The 21,613-nt window shown below is 39.1% G+C and overlaps 1 protein-coding gene across 1 annotated transcript; it reads right to left on the reverse strand.

Annotated features, from left to right (window-relative positions):
* Nucleotides 1-2,225: 2,225 nt before the first annotated feature.
* On the reverse strand, nt 2,226-21,344 carry LOC138852219 (protein furry homolog-like). The gene is made up of 8 exons (XM_070081938.1): nt 21,123-21,344; nt 20,185-20,289; nt 17,991-18,143; nt 15,926-16,114; nt 10,160-10,294; nt 8,814-8,990; nt 7,994-8,153; nt 2,226-2,386 (listed from the first exon to the last, which is right to left on the reverse strand). Exons 1-8 carry the CDS (start codon nt 21,291-21,293, stop codon nt 2,226-2,228), a joined length of 1,251 nt encoding a protein of 416 aa, XP_069938039.1. The 5' UTR covers nt 21,294-21,344.
* Between the last annotated feature and the right edge of the window lie 269 nt (nt 21,345-21,613).

Genomic DNA, 21,613 nt, shown 5'->3' on the forward strand with positions numbered 1-21,613 from the left:
TGTTCCACTTCCCCATGGAGATAAGAGGAAATAAACAAGAATAAGAACTAGAAAGAAAATAGAAGAAAACCCAGAGGGGTGTGTATATATGTGCTTGTACATGTATGTGTAGTGTGACCTAAGTGTAAGTAGAAGTAGCAAGACGTACCTGAAATCTTGCATGTTCATGAGACAGAAAAAAGGACACCAGCAATCCTACCATCATGTAAAACAATTATAGGTTTCCATTTTACACTCACTTGGCAGGATGGTAGTACCTCCCTGGGCGGCTGCTGTCTACCAACGTACTACCTATAAAAAATATATTATATGTTACAGAAAATTATCATTGAAACTCATTATATCTTCCTTTAGCATAAGTACAGGAAACCAGAATCTTAATCCCACTAGCACATGATTATATTTATGGGAAGTGCTAAATTCATAAGATTTTGGGGAATGGGAGGGAAACAAGACTGCTTTTACGAGTGGGAAGAAAGGACTGATTTTAGGAGTGGGAAGATTTCTTTGATCAAGAGCCCTTCATAGCATCAAGGCATTCCCTGCAAAGAAATTTATATGAAGAAACATTTCATAGAGAAAATTCATTTTTTACAAATACCTCACTAGAAATTTTGTGAAAGTCAAGGAAAAATTAAACAGCAACAAGTGGTACAGACTTTACTTAAAAGAAGCGACAGTTTAACTGTCTATAAAAATTATATAAAAAAAAAGTCTGAAAATAAAATATATCATCAACATGTTTTATTTATAGAAAAGCTTTACTGTTATGTATTTTAAAACATATACAAGATACAGATCACAAGTATCTTATTTATTTTTATTTTAAGTAGGAAAAACATAATGAAAAAGGAACTCAATATATTTCCACCACAAAATTATTATGGCCACTGATACAAAATAAATGCAGTAAAAAATACATTAGGACCACAAATGACACAATAAGCACATGAAAGCTTTGATAAATTATAGTGAGATTCTACGGTATATCATTCAATCAATTATATACTATACCATAAATAGCACATCTAAACAACTGTGATGCAACTGTTAATGTTACGTTTGCTGAGTTTCATTTTGGGTTTAATTTAACACACAATACAGACATTTATACTTATTTCCGGCTTACTGGTTAAGTCGAGAGATTTTAATGTTTCTAAAGAATACACATTATGCCACGGGAGAGAACACTTTGAACATGCAGGTTTTACAATAATCACAATGATTAATATTTACTTTATGGTAAACACACACACATTTTTTCCCTCATTTTATGCAGTGACTCAATTTTTGGAGGTAATTAGCTATATATGGTATAAAGTCGCTCAAGTGCAATCAGTCACCCAAGCCCAGCACCAATTATTTTTTATCACTCTCTCTTCACATATCACCCTAAACTGGTTTATATTGACATTCATAAGAAAGGATGACTAGAAAAAAGATTTCGGCATGGGAAATTCAATGAACGTATCTTGAACAAAATCCTGTGGTTGGTTTTCAATTTAATGTCTTGCGCCAAGTTGAAAATAAAATAGACACCCGGCCCCGGCCGAACCAAGTTGGGTTACACTTGACACAAAGTTAGGTTACACTTGTCACAAAGTTGGGACCAGGGGTAGAGGGAAGGAGGGAGGGAGAAAAGAATATTAGGGAGATTTGTATTCACTGGTTGATAACATGCACTTCAGTCTGGACAGAGAGAGGCTGGTTGAATGGTGGTGGAGGGATGAGGGAGGGTAAAAGGAAAATTATGAATGCACCTTGGATTAAAATTTTCGTTTCTTTTTTACCAAAGGCATTAATTTTTGGAATATAACTATTAATTGACTATCTGATATGTTCATAATATTTTGGGAAAAATAAGGAAAAAAATAAAAATGTGTAAATTCTTTTCTTGATTCTGTATTATAAAGAGAGATTTATTTCTTCTTATTTGCTTTTTCACCAAACTGATTTCTTTTCTGTCTATGACCATTTGGTGCCTGTGTGGTATACCTCAAAGGGGTTTTGGGGGTCAATGCCCCTGTGGCCCAGTCTGTTACCAGGGTAAGGTCATATTGTTTTGGTAAACTTTAGTGAGAAATGTGAAGCTTGCAAAGTCTTAGGATAAATCGCATGTTATACCGAGTTTACTTTATGCACCATGGGCCAGGAACACATCTGTTATGTATGGCAAGAGAGACCTTTACTTGGAATTAGATATTTAAGTATGGGTAGCATGAGGTCTAGCATTCTGTTTTACGAATAACCGAGTCCAGGGAATCCCTGGTTGGCTTAGGTGTCTGCTCTATTGATCTCAGAGCTGAGAGTGCAGCCATGTTAGCTTCTGTCAGACGGAAACTTGTTTCTCCTAACTCAGCTTCTGTCCCACACACGGCAATCATACCTGCAAAACATTTTGTACAAAACGTAAATATTACATAAAATGTAGAGAATGACACATAGATGCAGTGGATACCTCTAGTAATGACAACACTTCATCCACACAGTGAACTATATTAAGTCAGTTACTTAATAGAGCTTCTCTGTGGGTGAAATGCTGTGGTTAATTACTGTACCTCAGTACCAGTTATGCTATCTTGTCCATATTTACACACCATTCTAATTCCCTTATGTAAAATGAATGACATAGAATTAACTCTAAAATATCTGGGTCTGTGTTCAACAGCCACATTCTTTAGCTTGATAAATTATTTTATTTTGAATCATATAAATGGCTTTTAGAAGATGTGCTCAACTGGTGGTGATCTTTCCAAGGCCTCTTCTCTCTGACTACCTTCCTGATGATTAAGTAAATGTTTGAAAGACAGATTAATAAGTTAAAAAAAAAGAAAAAATGATATTTTTTTTTTTTACACAAATCAATTTTGCAGGCTAAGAGCTGTTATCATACCTCAGCTCATTTCAAATCCCAGCCCTAAGGTATACCCCTTCCCCCAAGGATGTTACCCACAATAATTGCCAGTTAAAAATGAAAGAGGAAAGATGTTAGATGGGATAGGAAAGATACCAGAAAGAGAGAGAGAATATTTTGAGTTGTTAAATACTGATAATGAAAGGGAGGCAGTGATATGATGCAATGGGCAGGGAGGAATAATACATAACAGGAGTAAGGATGAGCCAGAGGTAAATGTGGGGAAACTGCACGATACAACAGGTATAATAAAGTGGGGAACAGCAGCTGCGACAGATGGGATTAAAATTGCAATGTTAAAAGCAGGAAAGACAGAAAGGTACTTAAGGATTCTCAGAGAGAATGCATAGTTCATTTGTTTTGTTCAAGGAAAGCAGGGACAAAAGAGTGTGAAAAATTATACAGGAAAAACCTGTCGAGTTAAATGGGTAAAGTGACCAGTAGAATTATTACTGAAATGGTTAGGGTAAGAAAGAAAGTAGGATTGGAAAGGAGCAATGAAGATTTAGGAAGGATTAACCCTTTGACTGTTTCAGGCCCCTCTCTGAAACTGTCATTCTATGTCGCCAAATATTCAAAAAAAAAAAAAATTATTTTTTCTTATGAAAATGTTAAGATTATTTTTCTGAGTGTTTTAGTCCAAAAAAAAATTTTTTGCCATCGGTACTTACTGAGATATAGAGCCGTGAAGTTTGCAGAAAATGAGCCGCGTATGGCAACAGCGGCGACTGCCGCTCACCCGGTAAACTTTAGTTTACTTGTAATTGAAGGTTTTTTGTTTTTTTCACTATTTTATTTTTTCACATAACTTATGTGGCCTATGAGACCAAAGTAAGGTGCAATGTACATATATACACTCGTTGTATACAATACAATAAGCACACAAACATAATTATCAATATATTGTTTACAAAACTTGTTTACAAAAACAAACAATCCTCCTCCTCCTCCTCCTTCTTCTCCTCCTCCTCCTTCTCCTTCTCCTCCTCCTCCTCCTCCTCCTCCTCCTCCTCCTCCTTCTCCTCCTTCTCCTTCTCCTCCTCCTTCTCCTCCTCCTTCTCCTCCTCCTTCTTCTCCTCCTCCTTCTCCTCCTCCTTCTTCTCCTCCTCCTCCTTCTCCTCCTCCTTCTCCTCCTTCTCCTCCTCCTCCTCCTCCTCCTTCTCCTCCTCCTCCTCCTCCTCCTCCTCCTCCTTCTCCTTCTCCTTCTACTTCTACTTCTCCTTCTCCTTCTCCTTCTCCTCCTCCTTCTCCTCCTTCTCCTTCTCCTCCTCCTTGTCTTGTGTGGGAGTGTGTGGCTTATAATTGTTTTGAGTCAGAAGTCGGCAGCTGTCAAAGTGACATATTGTCTCATTACTCACACCCCTACCTCCTGTCAAAACAATGGGGTCGGACGCTGCTCACCCTCCTCCATTCTATCTAATTATCTTTCTCCCTCATTCTATATCTTTCAATCTGTCTCTCTTTCTATCTGTCTGCCTATCTCTGTCTCACAGGTACACATAAATACAAGTATACATAGTGTAAATTACCTAGGATAACCCAAGAAATCCAGACAAAGTGCTATACTCTGCTTGAATTTTTTTTTTTTTTTATTATCACACCGGCCGATTCCCACCAAGGCAGGGTGGCCCGAAAAAGAAAAACTTTCACCATCATTCACTCCATCACTGTCTTGCCAGAAGGGTGCTTTACACTACAGTTTTTAAACTGCAACATTAACACCCCTCCTTCAGAGTGCAGGCACTGTACTTCCCATCTCCAGGACTCAAGTCCGGCCTGCCGGTTTCCCTGAATCCCTTCATAAATGTTACTTTGCTCACACTCCAACAGCACGTCAAGTATTAAAAACCATTTGTCTCCATTCACTCCTATCAAACACGCTCACGCATGCCTGCTGGAAGTCCAAGCCCCTCGCACACAAAACCTCCTTTACCCCCTCCCTCCAACCCTTCCTAGGCCGACCCCTACCCCGCCTTCCTTCCACTACAGACTGATACACTCTTGAAGTCATTCTGTTTCGCTCCATTCTCTCTACATGTCCGAACCACCTCAACAACCCTTCCTCAGCCCTCTGGACAACAGTTTTGGTAATCCCGCACCTCCTCCTAACTTCCAAACTACGAATTCTCTGCATTATATTCACACCACACATTGCCCTCAGACATGACATCTCCACTGCCTCCAGCCTTCTCCTCGCTGCAACATTCATCACCCACGCTTCACACCCATATAAGAGCGTTGGTAAAACTATACTCTCATACATTCCCCTCTTTGCCTCCAAGGACAAAGTTCTTTGTCTCCACAGACTCCTAAGTGCACCACTCACTCTTTTTCCCTCATCAATTCTATGATTCACCTCATCTTTCATAGACCCATCCGCTGACACGTCCACTCCCAAATATCTGAATACGTTCACCTCCTCCATACTCTCTCCCTCCAATCTGATATTCAATCTTTCATCACCTAATCTTTTTGTTATCCTCATAACCTTACTCTTTCCTGTATTCACCTTTAATTTTCTTCTTTTGCACACCCTACCAAATTCATCCACCAATCTCTGCAACTTCTCTTCAGAATCTCCCAAGAGCACAGTGTCATCAGCAAAGAGCAGCTGTGACAACTCCCACTTTGTGTGTGATTCTTTATCTTTTAACTCCACGCCTCTTGCCAAGACCCTCGCATTTACTTCTCTTACAACCCCATCTATAAATATATTAAACAACCACGGTGACATCACACATCCTTGTCTAAGGCCTACTTTTACTGGGAAAAAATTTCCCTCTTTCCTACATACTCTAACTTGAGCCTCACTATCCTCGTAAAAACTCTTCACTGCTTTCAGTAACCTACCTCCTACACCATACACTTGCAACATCTGCCACATTGCCCCCCTATCCACCCTGTCATACGCCTTTTCCAAATCCATAAATGCCACAAAGACCTCTTTAGCCTTATCTAAATACTGTTCACTTATATGTTTCACTGTAAACACCTGGTCCACACACCCCCTACCTTTCCTAAAGCCTCCTTGTTCATCTGCTATCCTATTCTCCGTCTTACTCTTAATTCTTTCAATTATAACTCTACCATACACTTTACCAGGTACACTCAACAGACTTATCCCCCTATAATTTTTGCACTCTCTTTTATCCCCTTTGCCTTTATACAAAGGAACTATGCATGCTCTCTGCCAATCCCTAGGTACCTTACCCTCTTCCATACATTTATTAAATAATTGCACCAACCACTCCAAAACTATATCCCCACCTGCTTTTAACATTTCTATCTTTATCCCATCAATCCCGGCTGCCTTACCCCCTTTCATTTTACCTACTGCCTCACGAACTTCCCCCACACTCACAACTGGCTCTTCCTCACTCCTACAAGATGTTATTCCTCCTTGCCCTATACACGAAATCACAGCTTCCCTATCTTCATCAACATTTAACAATTCCTCAAAATATTCCTTCCATCTTCCCAATACCTCTAACTCTCCATTTAATAACTCTCCTCTCCTATTTTTAACTGACAAATCCATTTGTTCTCTAGGCTTTCTTAACTTGTTAATCTCACTCCAAAACTTTTTCTTATTTTCAACAAAATTTGTTGATAACATCTCACCCACTCTCTCATTTGCTCTCTTTTTACATTGCTTCACCACTCTCTTAACTTCTCTCTTTTTCTCCATATACTCTTCCCTCCTTGCATCACTTCTACTTTGTAAAAACTTCTCATATGCTAACTTTTTCTCCCTTACTACTCTCTTTACATCATCATTCCACCAATCGCTCCTCTTCCCTCCTGCACCCACTTTCCTGTAACCACAAACTTCTGCTGAACACTCTAACACTACATTTTTAAACCTACCCCATACCTCTTCGACCCCATTGCCTATGCTCTCATTAGCCCATCTATCCTCCAATAGCTGTTTATATCTTACCCTAACTGCCTCCTCTTTTAGTTTATAAACCTTCACCTCTCTCTTCCCTGATGCTTCTATTCTCCTTGTATCCCATCTACCTTTTACTCTCAGTGTAGCTACAACTAGAAAGTGATCTGATATATCTGTGGCCCCTCTATAAACATGTACATCCTGAAGTCTACTCAACAGTCTTTTATCTACCAATACATAATCCAACAAACTACTGTCATTTCGCCCTACATCATATCGTGTATACTTATTTATCCTCTTTTTCTTAAAATATGTATTACCTATAACTAAACCCCTTTCTATACAAAGTTCAATCAAAGGGCTCCCATTATCATTTACACCTGGCACCCCAAACTTACCTACCACACCCTCTCTAAAAGTTTCTCCTACTTTAGCATTCAAGTCCCCTACCACAATTACTCTCTCACTTGGTTCAAAGGCTCCTATACATTCACTTAACATCTCCCAAAATCTCTCTCTCTCCTCTGCATTCCTCTCTTCTCCAGGTGCATACACGCTTATTATGACCCACTTCTCGCATCCAACCTTTACTTTAATCCACATAATTCTTGAATTTACACATTCATATTCTCTTTTCTCCTTCCATAACTGATCATTTAACATTACTGCTACCCCTTCCTTTGCTCTAACTCTCTCAGATACTCCAGATTTAATCCCATTTATTTCCCCCCACTGAAACTCTCCTACCCCCTTCAGCTTTGTTTCGCTTAGGGCCAGGACATCCAACTTCTTTTCATTCATAACATCAGCAATCATCTGTTTCTTGTCATCCGCACTACATCCACGCACATTTAAGCAACCCAGTTTTATAAAGTTTTTCTTCTTCTCTTTTTTAGTAATTGTATACAGGAGAAGGGGTTACTAGCCCATTGCTCCCGGCATTTTAGTCGCCTCATACGACACGCATGGCTTACGGAGGAAAGATTCTTTTCCACTTCCCCATGGACAATAGAAGAAATAAAAAAGAACAAGAGCTATTTAGAAAAAGGAGAAAAACCTAGATGTATGTATATATATATATGCATGTGCGTGTCTGTGAAGTGTGACCAAAGTGTAAGTAGGAGTAGCAAGATATCCCTGTTATCTTAGCGTGTTTATGAGACAGAAAAAGAAACCAGCAATCCTACCATCATGCAAAACAGTTACAGGTTTTTGTTTCACAGTCATCTGGCAGGACGGTAGTACTTCCCTGTAGGTGGGGGTCGCTTCGTGGTGCCAGAGTGCACGATGCTGGCGAACGAACTGCAGTGCTCCCACCCATCGCTGGTCTGCTACAAGCTGCAGCAACTGTGGGACAAAATGTGATCCATATATGAAGTTGCTGCTGTATAGGATATAGAGAGTATAGTGCCTATTTGTTTTAATTGCCAAGTATTTTTAAAATATTCTTTAAATACATTTGTAATAATAATAAAAAAATGTGAATTTTGATGTACTTGGAAACTAAAATAAAATAATACTCCCAAGTTTACTCTGAGTATGAAAATGTAACGAATGCTTGTAACGACCTACAGGTTGGAGATTATCATACTAGAAGTGGTGCTGACCCAGTGGTTAGGACAACAGACAGTCATTTTATAGATCCCAGTTCACATCTCTGAAACATCTTTGGATTACTCTAAGTACTCTTGCCACAAGGGCAATCTTAACACAGTAAGAAAAACAGTAGGTAGCATTTAGGGAGGCTATCTACAGTGATCTGACTAGCCTTGGGCAGTGCTAAGGCTACAATCTTATGTCAGAATCTATATAATTATATCCAAATTCTCAGTATAATTCTAAAATTTGTACATCATTCATAGCTTATTAGTATGACACTGAGGTAGGAAGATATGATGTCAATGACTGAGTATTGGCTGGAAGTCACAACCTTGGCTAAAGACAATGCTTTGAAAAAAAAAAATTATTATTCCTACTATGAATATCTAATTAGTATGGAGGAATTACCTGGAGCTCAGCTTCAGGTTGTGAGGTGGGTTGTGTCACTGGAAGCTCTAACGACTGAGAGCCAAGTGAAGAGGAGCTCACCGGAGACCCTCCTTCAGTACGACTTATGCTGCTCTCGCATGCACTACCTCCTTCACTCTCTTCTCCACCTACACTCTCACACTCTCCCTCTTCTCCCTAAAATGAAAAAATACTTGGATGATATATTTTTGTGAACAGATAAGCTTAAATGAATAATGTCACACTTATTAGGTGTCCCATATCTGGGTTGATAGTGCACTCAGCTCACACATTAAGGCCTGTGGTTTGATCCCTGGTACGGGTGGAAACATTAGGACATGTTTCCTGAAGACATCTGCTGTTCATGTTCACCTACCAGCAAGTAGGTACCTGGGTGTTAGCCAACTGGTGTAGGTCACATCCTGGGGACAAAATTGTCCAAAATGATCTGCATAACCAGGGACTTTTTATACAGTATGTCACTGATGGCAGCTATGGTTTGTACAAGTTGTATAGTGTACTTGTAGAAATTAAGATTATTTTTTTTTTCCAACAAGTCGGCCGTCTCCCACCGAGGCAGAGTGACCCAAAAAGAAAGAAAATCCCCAAAAAGAAAATACTGTCATCATTCAACACTTTCACCTCACTCATACATAATCACATTATTATTATATATATTATTATAATGAAGACTGGCCAGTGCAGCTGAGATGAAGTTGCTCTGATGTATGTAAAAAATGAAAAATAAAAATTAAAATAACTACAACAAAATGTAATTGCTATCTCAACAGAAGAAACTGGCCTTTGAAATAGACTGAGAGGACAATCCTCCCTATTCCCTTCACGTATGAGATTATTTGTATTTACTAGTTTATCATGCACCCCAAACCATTATCTAGTCAGCAGTCAGAAAATTAAATAGGCACATGATAAGACCCACAACTGAAATGTTCTCAAGTATTCTGTGACAAGTTTCTCTTGATGAAGGGAATTCTTAGAGTGAAAAATCATGAAAAATGGCAGACTTTTATAACTTAAGGAACAATTGTACAATTAAACCATGGTACAGGTGGAGTTAGAACCCATGGTAATCGAGTTATCATGAAACTCCAGGCCAGTGCGTAAGCCACTGGGCCAGCTGGCTACAATAAGATTCATCCCACTAGGTATATTTATACAACATAGGGAGGTTAGCAAGGGCCATCACTGTGGCCATAAATGCAAGGTTTAACAACTGAATCTCCACAACCCTATGAATAACTCGAAAAAAAAAAAAAATCTAAAGAGCATAATAAAGTTAACACAGAAGTCTTCAATAAATGAAAAGTGGATGATGTTCACCTCACCTCTGGTAGTTCTCGTTCAGGTGGCAGAGACTGTGAGCTCTGTGTTGGTGTTGTTGGAGGAGTCAGGTCGAGCTGGTCAGCAGCAGCTATAAGTTTCCCTTGTAGTGTGCTCAGCTCAACACTATGATCACTTGCCTAAAGAAAAATACATACTGCAGTATGATATACAGCCTCTCCTCACTTAATGATGGAGTTTCGTTCCTAAGACAACATCGGTAAACGTCGCTAAGTAAGAAGCATACTATAATGGTAGTGGGTTTGTGTCAACTATCTTTGATATTGTTTAATGTCACCTTTGGACCATTTATAACATTTCTGGTATATTTTTAAATGTTTACACAGTAGTGAACTGTATATTATAATAAATAGAATAGAGGAAATCAGCTCTAATATACATTATTTAGAAATGAGTACTGGTCAGAGAGGCTATCGTAAGTCCGAGGCATCGGTAAATGGGTACATCACTAAGTGAGGAGAGGCTGTATTGTAATATTGTACAAAGTGTGAGGTGAAAAATAGTGAAATGACAAGACATATTATTATATTCATAGTTAAGTGCTAAGCCCATAAGGGTTATGTTTTGTTTTACATTCATGGGGAAACACTAAACTCGTAGGGGTAATACAGGACCTGGGAGAATGGGAGGCAATCAGGTCTGATACAAGGCCAGGGAGGACATGTCAAGTTCCTTAGATCAAGAGTCCTTCACCAGTATCAAGGCACCCCAGTGGAAGATGTGGGATAACACCTTGAAAAATAAACCTATTTTAAGCTATTCAATCCATCAACCTGTTTTCATTTCAGAATATAAACAGTTTTATTACATTTTTTTTTTTTTTTTTTTTTTTTTTCAACAAGTCGGCCGTCTCCCACCGAGGCAGGGTGACCCAAAAAAGAAAGAAAATCCCCAAAAAGAAAATACTTTCATCATCATTCAACACTTTCACCACACTCGCACATTATCACTGTTTTTGCAGAGGTGCTCAGAATACAACAGTCTAGAAGCATAAACATATAAAGATACACAACATATCCCTCCAAACTGCCAATATCCCAAACCCCTCCTTTAAAGTGCAGGCATTGTACTTCCCATTTCCAGGACTCAAGTCCGACTATATGAAAATAACCGGTTTCCCTGAATCCCTTCACTAAATATTACCCTGCTCACACTCCAACAGATCGTCAGGTCCCAAGTACCATTCGTCTCCATTCACTCCTATCTAACACGCTCACGCACGCTTGCTGGAAGTCCAAGCCCCTTACCCACAAAACCTCCTTTACCCCCTCTCTCCAACCCTTTCGAGGACGACCCCTACCCCGCCTTCCTTCCCCTATAGATTTATATGCTTTCCATGTCATTCTACTTTGATCCATTCTCTCTAAATGACCAAACCACCTCAACAACCCCTCTTCTGCCCTCTGACTAATACTTTTATTAACTCCACACCTTCTCCTAATTTCCACACTCCGAATTTTCTGCATAATATTTACACCACACATTGCCCTTAAACAGGACATCTCCGCTGCCTCCAACCGTCTCCTCGCTGCTGCATTTACCACCCAAGCTTCACACCCATATAAGAGTGTTGGTACTACTATACTTTCATACATTCCCTTCTTTGCCTCCATAGATAACGTTTTTTGACTCCACATATACCTCAACGCACCACTCACCTTTTTTCCCTCATCAATTCTATGATTAACCTCATCCTTCATAAATCCATCCGCCGACACGTCAACTCCCAAGTATCTGAAAACATTCACTTCTTCCATACTCCTCCTCCCCAATTTGATATCCAATTTTTCTTTATCTAAATCATTTGACACCCTCATCACCTTACTCTTTTCTATGTTCACTTTCAACTTTCTACCTTTACACACATTCCCAAACTCATCCACTAACCTTTGCAATTTTTCTTTAGAATCTCCCATAAGCACAGTATCATCAGCAAAAAGTAACTGTGTCAATTCCCATTTTGAATTTGATTCCCCATAATTTAATCCCACCCCTCTCCCAAACACCCTAGCATTTACTTCCTTTACAACCCCATCTATAAATATATTAAACAACCATGGTGACATTACACATCCCTGTCTAAGACCTACTTTTACCGGGAAGTAGTCTCCCTCTCTTCTACACACCCTAACCTGAGCCTCACTATCCTCATAAAAACTCTTTACAGCATTTAATAACTTACCACCTATTCCATATACTTGCAACATCTGCCACATTGCTCCTCTATCCACTCTATCATATGCCTTTTCTAAATCCATAAATGCAATAAAAACTTCCCTATCTTTATCTAAATACTGTTCACATATATGCTTCAATGTAAACACTTGATCTACACATCCCCTACCCACTCTAAAACCTCCTTGCTCATCCGCAATCCTACATTCTGTCTTACCTCTAATTCTTTCAATTATAACCCTACCGTACACTTTTCCTGGTATACTCAGTAAGCTTATTCCTCTATAATTTTTACAGTCTCTTTTGTCCCCTTTCCCTTTATATAAAGGGACTATACATGCTCTCTGCCAATCCCTAGGTACCTTCCCCTCTTTCATACATTTATTAAACAAAAGTACCAACCACTCCAACACTATATCCCCCCCTGCTTTTAACATTTCTGTCATGATCCCATCAGTTCCAGCTGCTTTACCCCCTTTCATTTTACGTAATGCCTCACGTACCTCCCCCACACTTACATTCTGCTCTTCTTCACTCCTAAAAGATGGTATACCTCCCTGACCAGTGCATGAAATTACTGCCTCTGTTTCTTCTTTAACATTTAAAAGTTCCTCAAAATATTCTCGCCATCTTCCCAATACCTCCATCTCCCCATCTACTAACTCCCCTACTCTGTTTTTAACTGACAAATCCATATTTTCCCTAGGCTTTCTTAACTTGTTTAACTCACTCCAAAATTTTTTCTTATTTTCATTAAAATTTCTTGACAGTGCCTCTCCCACTCTATCATCTGCTCTCCTTTTGCACTCTCTCACCACTCTCTTTACCTTTCTTTTACTCTCCATATACTCTGCTCTTCTTATAACACTTCTGCTTTGTAAAAACCTCTCATAAGCTACCTTTTTCTCTTTTATCACACCCTTTACTTCATCATTCCACCAATCACTCCTCTTTCCTCCTGCCCCCACCCTCCTATAACCACAAACTTCTGCCCCACATTCTAATACTGCATTTTTAAAACTATTCCAACCCTCTTCAACCCCCCCACTACTCATCTTTGCACTAGCCCACCTTTCTGCCAATAGTCGCTTATATCTCACCCGAACTTCCTCCTCCCTTAGTTTATACACTTTCACCTCCCTCTTACTTGTTGTTGCCACCTTCCTCTTTTCCCATCTACCTCTTACTCTAACTGTAGCTACAACTAAATAATGATCCGATATATCAGTTGCCCCTCTATAAACATGTACATCCTGGAGCCTACCCATCAACCTTTTATCCACCAATACATAATCTAATAAACTACTTTCATTACGTGCTACATCATACCTTGTATATTTATTTATCCTCTTTTTCATAAAATATGTATTACTTATTACCAAATTTCTTTCTACACATAGCTCAATTAAAGGCTCCCCATTTACATTTACCCCTGGCACCCCAAATTTACCTACTACTCCCTCCATAACATTTTTACCCACTTTAGCATTAAAATCCCCAACCACCATTACTCTCACACTTGATTCAAAACTCCCCACGCATTCACTCAACATTTCCCAAAATCTCTCTCTCTCCTCTACACTTCTCTCTTCTCCAGGTGCATACACGCTTATTATAACCCACTTTTCACATCCAATCTTTATTTTACTCCACATAATCCTTGAATTAATACATTTATAGTCCCTCTTTTCCTGCCATAGCTTATCCTTCAACATTATTGCTACTCCTTCTTTAGCTCTAACTCTATTTGAAACCCCTGACCTAATCCCATTTATTCCTCTCCACTGAAACTCTCCCACCCCCTTCAGCTTTGTTTCACTTAAAGCCAGGACATCCAGCTTCTTCTCATTCATAACATCCACAATCATCTCTTTCTTATCATCTGCACAACATCCACGCACATTCAGACTTCCCACTTTGACAATTTTCTTCTTCTTATTCTTTTTAGTAATCTTTACAGGAAAAGGGGTTACTAGCCCATTGTTCCCGGCATTTTAGTTGACTTTTACAACACGCATGGCTTACGGAGGAAAGATTCTTATTCCACTTCCCCATGGATATAAAAGGAAAATTAATAAGACCAAGAACTATTAAGATAAAATCAAAGAAAACTCAGATGAGTGTGTATAAATAAATGTGTACATGTATGTGTAGTGTGACCTAAGTGTAAGTAGAAGTAGCAAGACATGCCTGTAATCTTGCATATTTATGAGACAGACAAAAGACATCAGCAATCCTACCATCATGTAAAACAATCACAGGCTTCGTTTTACACTCACTTGGCAGGACGGTAGTACCTCCCTGGGTGGTTGCTGTCTACCAAAAAATATTTAAATATTTTTAAATTGACAATAAATGTGGTTTATTGAGCCGGTTAATCTGTGATGACTGTACACAGCTACAATGATAATTAGGGAGTGAATGGTGGTGAATTTGTCCCTTATAACTTTCATGAACAATCAACGATCAGTAATAGTGTCACAAGTGTATACACAGATAACCTGCACATAGGAGAATGAAACTTATCATGATGTTTCAGTCTGACTTGGACCATTAACTAGTCACACAGAAGAGCTTCTGTGTGACTAGGTAATGGTCCAAGTCGGACCGAAATGTGGTCATAAGTTTCGGTCTCATATGTACAGGTTTTTCTGTACTGTTCCATTCACAGTATTGTGCTGTTTTATTCTCACAAATATTACTCAACAGGGAAAAAATTAAACTTGGAAATACCTGGTGAAATTTACATTTATATAGCCTTCCTTCACCAAGTCACTATTCACATTATTTGCAAATGTACAAGGATTTCAACACAAGCCAGACTAATGATAGACAGTGAATACAGAATGGCAGAGAATCAGAGGTCACAGTGGGATATACACCAGCTGATAGCCTAAGAGTGTCTGTCTAGCTGGAACAACTACCACAAACAAGATAATTAAGTCAGCCAGTTAACTCACTTCTGACAAGTCTGAGTGCCATAACACACCTACTGGTTACCAGGCAACAGAAAGCTGCACACCACCATCAGAAGGCCCTAGTAGCCTTGTGCTTACAGCTGGAAATGATCCCTACAGGAATCATGGTTGGTCCTTTTTATTTTTTAACATACTGGTCATCTCCCACTGAGGCAGGATGACTCGAAAAAGAAAGCCTTAAACCATACCCCCGGCCGGGATTGAACCCGCGGTCATAGAGTCTCAAAACTCCAGCCCGTCGCGCTAGCCACTAGACCAGCTAGCCACAATAAGATTCATCCAACTAGGTATGGTTTATTTGCAATCGTGTCATTACGATTTCTTAAGTCATGAAGAAAGCCTTATATAGCTTTTCTTCTTTTCACATTTAGTAAAATGGTTGGTATTGCCAGTGGCGCACAGATACAACAGTTCAGATGTCTCTCCAAACAGCAAATATCCCAAAACCCCTCCTTTAGAGTGCAGGCAAGTACTTCCCACCTCCAGGACTTGAGTCCGGTTAACCAGATGGTTGGCCTTGTGTGCATCAAATAATAGTACATAATGTACTTGGTCCACTGGTGGAAAATACATAGTATTTAAAAAACAATTGCTTACCTGTGCAGTCCTAGCAGCATGAATCATGGCCACTAAGAGTTTGGTATAGGTATCATATAGCAAGGAAAGCTGGAAGTGCAACTTGTAAAGGCAGCGACACAAATCAATGTGTTGCTCATCTGCACACAGTTCAGGCAGGCTGTCACCTAGGTTCTGAAGCTTTAGTGTTGACTTGATTCCATCTAGGCACTGTCAAAAAGAAAAAAATCACATTTTTGTAAAAGAGCAAGGTACATGCAAAAGAAATGAGCACTGCAGTAGGTCTACTCTATGCTAGGTATGTTCCTCTCTCACCTCACCATTCTCTCTCTCTCTCATATACAGTGGAACCTCAAATATCGAACTTTCTTCAGTCCAGAAGGCTGTTCGAGTGCCTTTACCGAATGAATTTATTGCCATCAGGAATAATGTAAATTAGATTAGTCCATTTCAGACCCTCAAAAATACGCTTATAAAAGCAATTACAAAAATACACTTACATAATTGGTTGTGTTGGGAGCAGTACGATTTTTGAGGTTCCACTGTACATCTTTAATCTATTTTTCTAAGCTGCCAAAAGCATTGCTCTCAATGACTCTACAGGAATTCGGTGTTTGGTCCACTCATGAAAACTCTATTGCTAAACAACTCTAATATCAAATAATATGTTCATCTGACTGCAGATAAAAATGCTTCATGTAAGATTATCACCTCAAGTTATGTATCTTTATCCCTAGGTAACTTGACTGAATAAGACTAAGCAAGGTAATAAAAAAGGTTCACAGAAGGCAACTCTATGATAAAATTAAAATATAAATGAGGAACCATAAGAAAATTACTATTCCTAAATATTAATACTATTTATTATTATTATTATTATTATCACACTGGCCGATTCCCACCAAGGCAGGGTGGCCCGAAAAAGAAAAACTTTCACCATCATTCACTCCATCACTGTCTTGCCAGAAGGGTGCTTTACACTACAGTTTTTAAACTGCAACATTAACACCCCTCCTTCAGAGTGCAGGCACTGTACTTCCCATCTCCAGGACTCAAGTCCGGCCTGCCGGTTTCCCTGAACCCCTTCATAAATGTTACTTTGCTCACACTCCAACAGCACGTCAAGTATTAAAAACCATTTGTCTCCATTCACTCCTATCAAACACGCTCACGCATGCCTGCTGGAAGTCCAAGCCCCTCGCACACAAAACCTCCTTTACCCCCTCCCTCCAACCTTTCCTAGGCCGACCCCTACCCCGCCTTCCTTCCACTACAGACTGATACACTCTTGAAGTTATTCTGTTTCGCTCCATTCTCTCTACATGTCCGAACCACCTCAACAACCCTTCCTCAGCCCTCTGGACAACAGTTTTGGTAATCCCGCACCTCCTCCTAACTTCCAAACTACGAATTCTCTGCATTATATTCACACCACACATTGCCCTCAGACATGACATCTCCACTGCCTCCAGCCTTCTCCTCGCTGCAACATTCATCACCCATGCTTCACACCCATATAAGAGCGTTGGTAAAACTATACTCTCATACATTCCCCTCTTTGCCTCCAAGGACAAAGTTCTTTGTCTCCACAGACTCCTAAGTGCACCACTCACCCTTTTCCCCTCATCAGTTCTATGATTCACCTCATCTTTCATAGACCCATCCGCTGACACGTCCACTCCCAAATATCTGAATACATTCACCTCCTCCATACTCTCTCCCTCCAATCTGATATCCAATCTTTCATCACCTAATCTTTTTGTTATCCTCATAACCTTACTCTTTCCTGTATTCACTTTTAATTTTCTTCTTTTGCATACCCTACCAAATTCATCCACCAATCTCTGCAGCTTCTCTTCAGAATCTCCCAAGAGCACAGTGTCATCAGCAAAGAGCAACTGTGACAACTCCCACTTTGTGTGTGATTCTTTATCTTTTAACTCCATGCCTCTTGCCAAGACCCTCACATTTACTTCTCTTACGGGGGATTCAGTTCCCACCACCACCATCATCATCCATTATCATTACCAAAGTTTAATTTGTTTCTAGAGAGAAGAGGGAGACTTGATAATGAGCAATGACTTACCACATTGGCACTTTCTCTTTTATCCAGGTATGTGTCAAGATGTTCGTGTAGAGCTATGAAGGTTGAACGGAATCTCTGAGTTAACTGCGTGACCGACAACAGCGCTGCATCCATGTACACATATGCCAGGGGTGCCAGGCCTCCCACACCCTGCTAAATATATTAAAAGTTTTGTAAATAAAGTAAATAATGAACTGGATCATGCTCAACCTCAAATGCAAATCCATATATAGTGGTACCCAAAGTTTCAAACTTTCTTCGTTCCAGAAGGCTGCTGGAGTGCCATTACTGAACAAATTTGTTCCCATAAGGAATAATGTGAATTAGATTAGCCCGTTCCCGACCCCCAAAATTACACTTACAAAAGCACTTACAATAATACACTTACATAATTGGTCAAGTTGAGAGCAGTTTGAAACTTGGGGTACCACTGTATTAATAGAATTTATTTTAAAATCTAATGAAAAGGCATTACTATAAATTTTGCATGTCAAGTCAAAGTTTCAACCATATAAAATTATAATTTAAACTGCAACTAGTTCATTAATAACTACAATTATGAAGTGTCAAGATAATGTTTCACAGGTTTCAGAGAAGCACAACCACCATGAACATGTGTAAAATAAACCACTCAAACGCTTAGGAATGATGAGATGCATCATTTGCATTTACAAATCTTGTGTGTCTTCTCCTTGTCTATTATGCTGAAGAATATAGAACTACAGGACTGAACTCCTTAACCAAGGAACAAAAAGTCTGATATCAAGATGTAATAAGGATATTCAACAGAGTTTGATAACTTATATTATGGCCACTTCATCAATATTTATTATGACACAAAACAAACTAATATTTCAAGCATGCCAGCTACAATGCAAAACAAATGTGAGAAAATTCTTTTTCCAGAGTAAATAAATAAATGAAGCAGTCTGTCCTAGAACTACTGAACCAAGCAGAATGCATATCAGAATTACTGCCACCCTTCCACCAGTTTTCTCTGGTGGAATATCTATCCAGTCACCAGCTGGTCAAAACTGTGCATAAGATTTTATCTGATGTAAGTTCTTTATTTTTGGTCCCTGTCAAATTTCCTAACCCAAGATTTAACACCTGAATAATTATCAAATAATTTATTAGACGAGAAGAGAGGTTATGGTAGAAACTATTTGTGGGACTGGAAAATTAAATAACCCAGAAGATTCTCTCACCCAAGTACTTCATAATGATGTTTTCAGCCAAACTTATATACCCAGCACTATTTAACATATAATGCCAAACCCTCAGGATGTGACTCACAGTAGCTGGATAATGCCCAGGAACAATTTACTGCTAGGTGAACAGTGGCAATGAGATAAATGAAATATGTCCAATCCATCCCAAGATCAAACCCAAGTCCCCTGGTTGTGAAAAAAATATCATAATGTAGAATGCCCACAGTATCAAGCTTGCAATATTACAGTACAGATCAACCACAGTATGAAGCTTGCAATATTGCAATGTAAAACAACCACAGTATCAAGCTTGCAATGTTACAATGAAGAACAAATTGCAGAAAACACTTCTCCAAGCCTATGCAACAGTCACCAAATACACTCAATATTTTATATGCTCTAGTAAAGGTCAGTGAACTAAACAAAGTAAACTTTTTCAGGCCAAGGCCTTCCAGTCCCAGAGAGCCACCAAGGACAGTGGTCATGACATACAGTGCAGTGTTTTACTGCTCTCTCACTGAAGGCTGCATTTAATGGGGCATGCCCCAAGAGACTGCAGTCTCCCAGTTCGAGACCTTTTGCTTCCTACACTATAATATGCCTGCACCTTTCTGGTCAGGTATTCTGGATCCAGACATACACTACTCTCCAGTGTCATACCCTTACTCACTCACTCACTCCTTTTGACTTGTTCACCTCATTAACTTATCCACCAGTTTCCTTTTTCTGATAATGTATATTAGGGGCAGCTCTAGATTAGCCCCTCTTGGTGCTGCCACTGCTGTATACAGATCAATATATTATATAAAAAATGTGTACTAGGATGAATCATATATAGAAATTTAGGACATCTGAATGTTTTTATAATACACTGGCTGTCTCCCTACCCAAAACATGAAACATTATAATATAAATTAATAAAAATTTAAGCTGCAATAAATAAGAAGAGTAAAAAAAGATGAGCACAGTGTATGAATACTCACCTCCAAATTCTGAAGAAAGGCAGTGTAGATGTGCAACATTTCTCCACCCTCACTCAGGTACTGGCTGCCCTCACTCACCACCTCCATGAACTTGGCAACGCTCTCCTAAATATAATCCATATCATACAATTATAAATTACTGTATATCAGTTATGGCTAGAATTATAAAACTGATCATGATATTCCCTCAAAAAAGAATAATATGATAATAGGAAAACAGTGAAGTAAAGAATTGCAATATTATGCAAATTTGTACTGTACTTTTATGTTGTTGTAATGATAAAATTTTTTCCAACAAACCAGCTGTATCCCATCAAGGGAGGGTGACCCAAAAAGAATAACTAAAGTTTCTCTTTTCAACTTTAGTAATGTATACAGGAGAAGAGGTTAATAGCTCCTTGCTCCCGGCATTTTATTTGCCTCTTATGACAAGCATGGCTTACGGAGGAAGAATTCTGCTCCATTTCCCCATGGAGAATAAAAATATTAATAATAATTTAATGAAACTCCATGGGAAAGCTGAGAAGAATCTTTCCTCTGTAAGCCATGTGTGTTGTAAGAAGTAACTAACATGTTGGGAGCAAGGGGCTAGTAACCCTTTCTCCTATATAAATTACTAAATTTTGGAAGAGAAACTTTCGTTTTTCTTTTTAGGTCACCCTGCCTTGGTGGGATATGGCCGGCGTGTTGAATGCACATCACCAGATTTGAACTTTTATCTATGGCAAAGCCTGAATGATATGATGTGCAATCAACAACTAAACCATTGTCTTCCTATATTCGATAAATATTTTCTGCATTAACAAATAATATATGCTATGTATGTGAATTAAATTTGGGTCTGTAACTTACAGAGAACACAGTGTTGAAGAGTGTACACATTCTGGTAACTTACAGAGAACACAGTGTTGAAGAGTGTACACATTCTGGTAACTTACAGAGAACACAGTGTTGAAGAGTGTACACGTTCTAGTGGGATGCAAAATGGGCGCATCAGCAGCCATCAGCGACAAAAGGTGCGCACGCCATGTATCTTCCAGATCATTAGGCTGTCGTATAGGGCGAAACAACATGGCAGTAATGCTTGGCGATGCATTACATGGGGTCATATCCCCAAGGTCACCATCACTGCTTTCACTGTGGCTAGAAGAAACAGATTATCGTAAATCAACAGCATACTAATTTTACAGTAATGTTCACAGGAATGAATTCAATATACTGAATGATGCAACAGTACCTGTCTTCAGTATAATACAGTTAAGAATGAAGAAGTCTTCTACACTGCTAGACAGGGACATATTTACATAGGTCAAGGTCCTAAAATACATTAAACATGAAAGGTCTTATAAAATAATATTTAAGATTATTACTTTTATAAAGGTCACCCAACCTTCAGAATGCAGGCGCTGTACTTTCCATCTCCAGGACT

This window comes from Cherax quadricarinatus, unplaced genomic scaffold (genome assembly GCF_038502225.1).
Source record: "Cherax quadricarinatus isolate ZL_2023a unplaced genomic scaffold, ASM3850222v1 Contig5211, whole genome shotgun sequence".
NCBI lineage: Eukaryota > Metazoa > Arthropoda > Malacostraca > Decapoda > Parastacidae > Cherax > Cherax quadricarinatus.

Excerpts from the sequence above, each read along its gene's own strand:
- LOC138852219 (XM_070081938.1), bottom strand. The coding sequence starts at position 21,293 with ATGACCCCATGTAATGCATCGCCAAGCATTACTGCCATGTTGTTTCGC. Across the intron at positions 10,295-15,925 it reads ATGCTGCTAGGACTGCACAG|GCAAGTGATCATAGTGTTGA; the intron begins GTAAGCAATTGT and ends ATTTTTCTTTAG. Across the intron at positions 2,387-7,993 it reads TGTAACTGTTTTGCATGATG|GTATGATTGCCGTGTGTGGG; the intron begins GTAGGATTGCTG and ends AATGTTTTGCAG.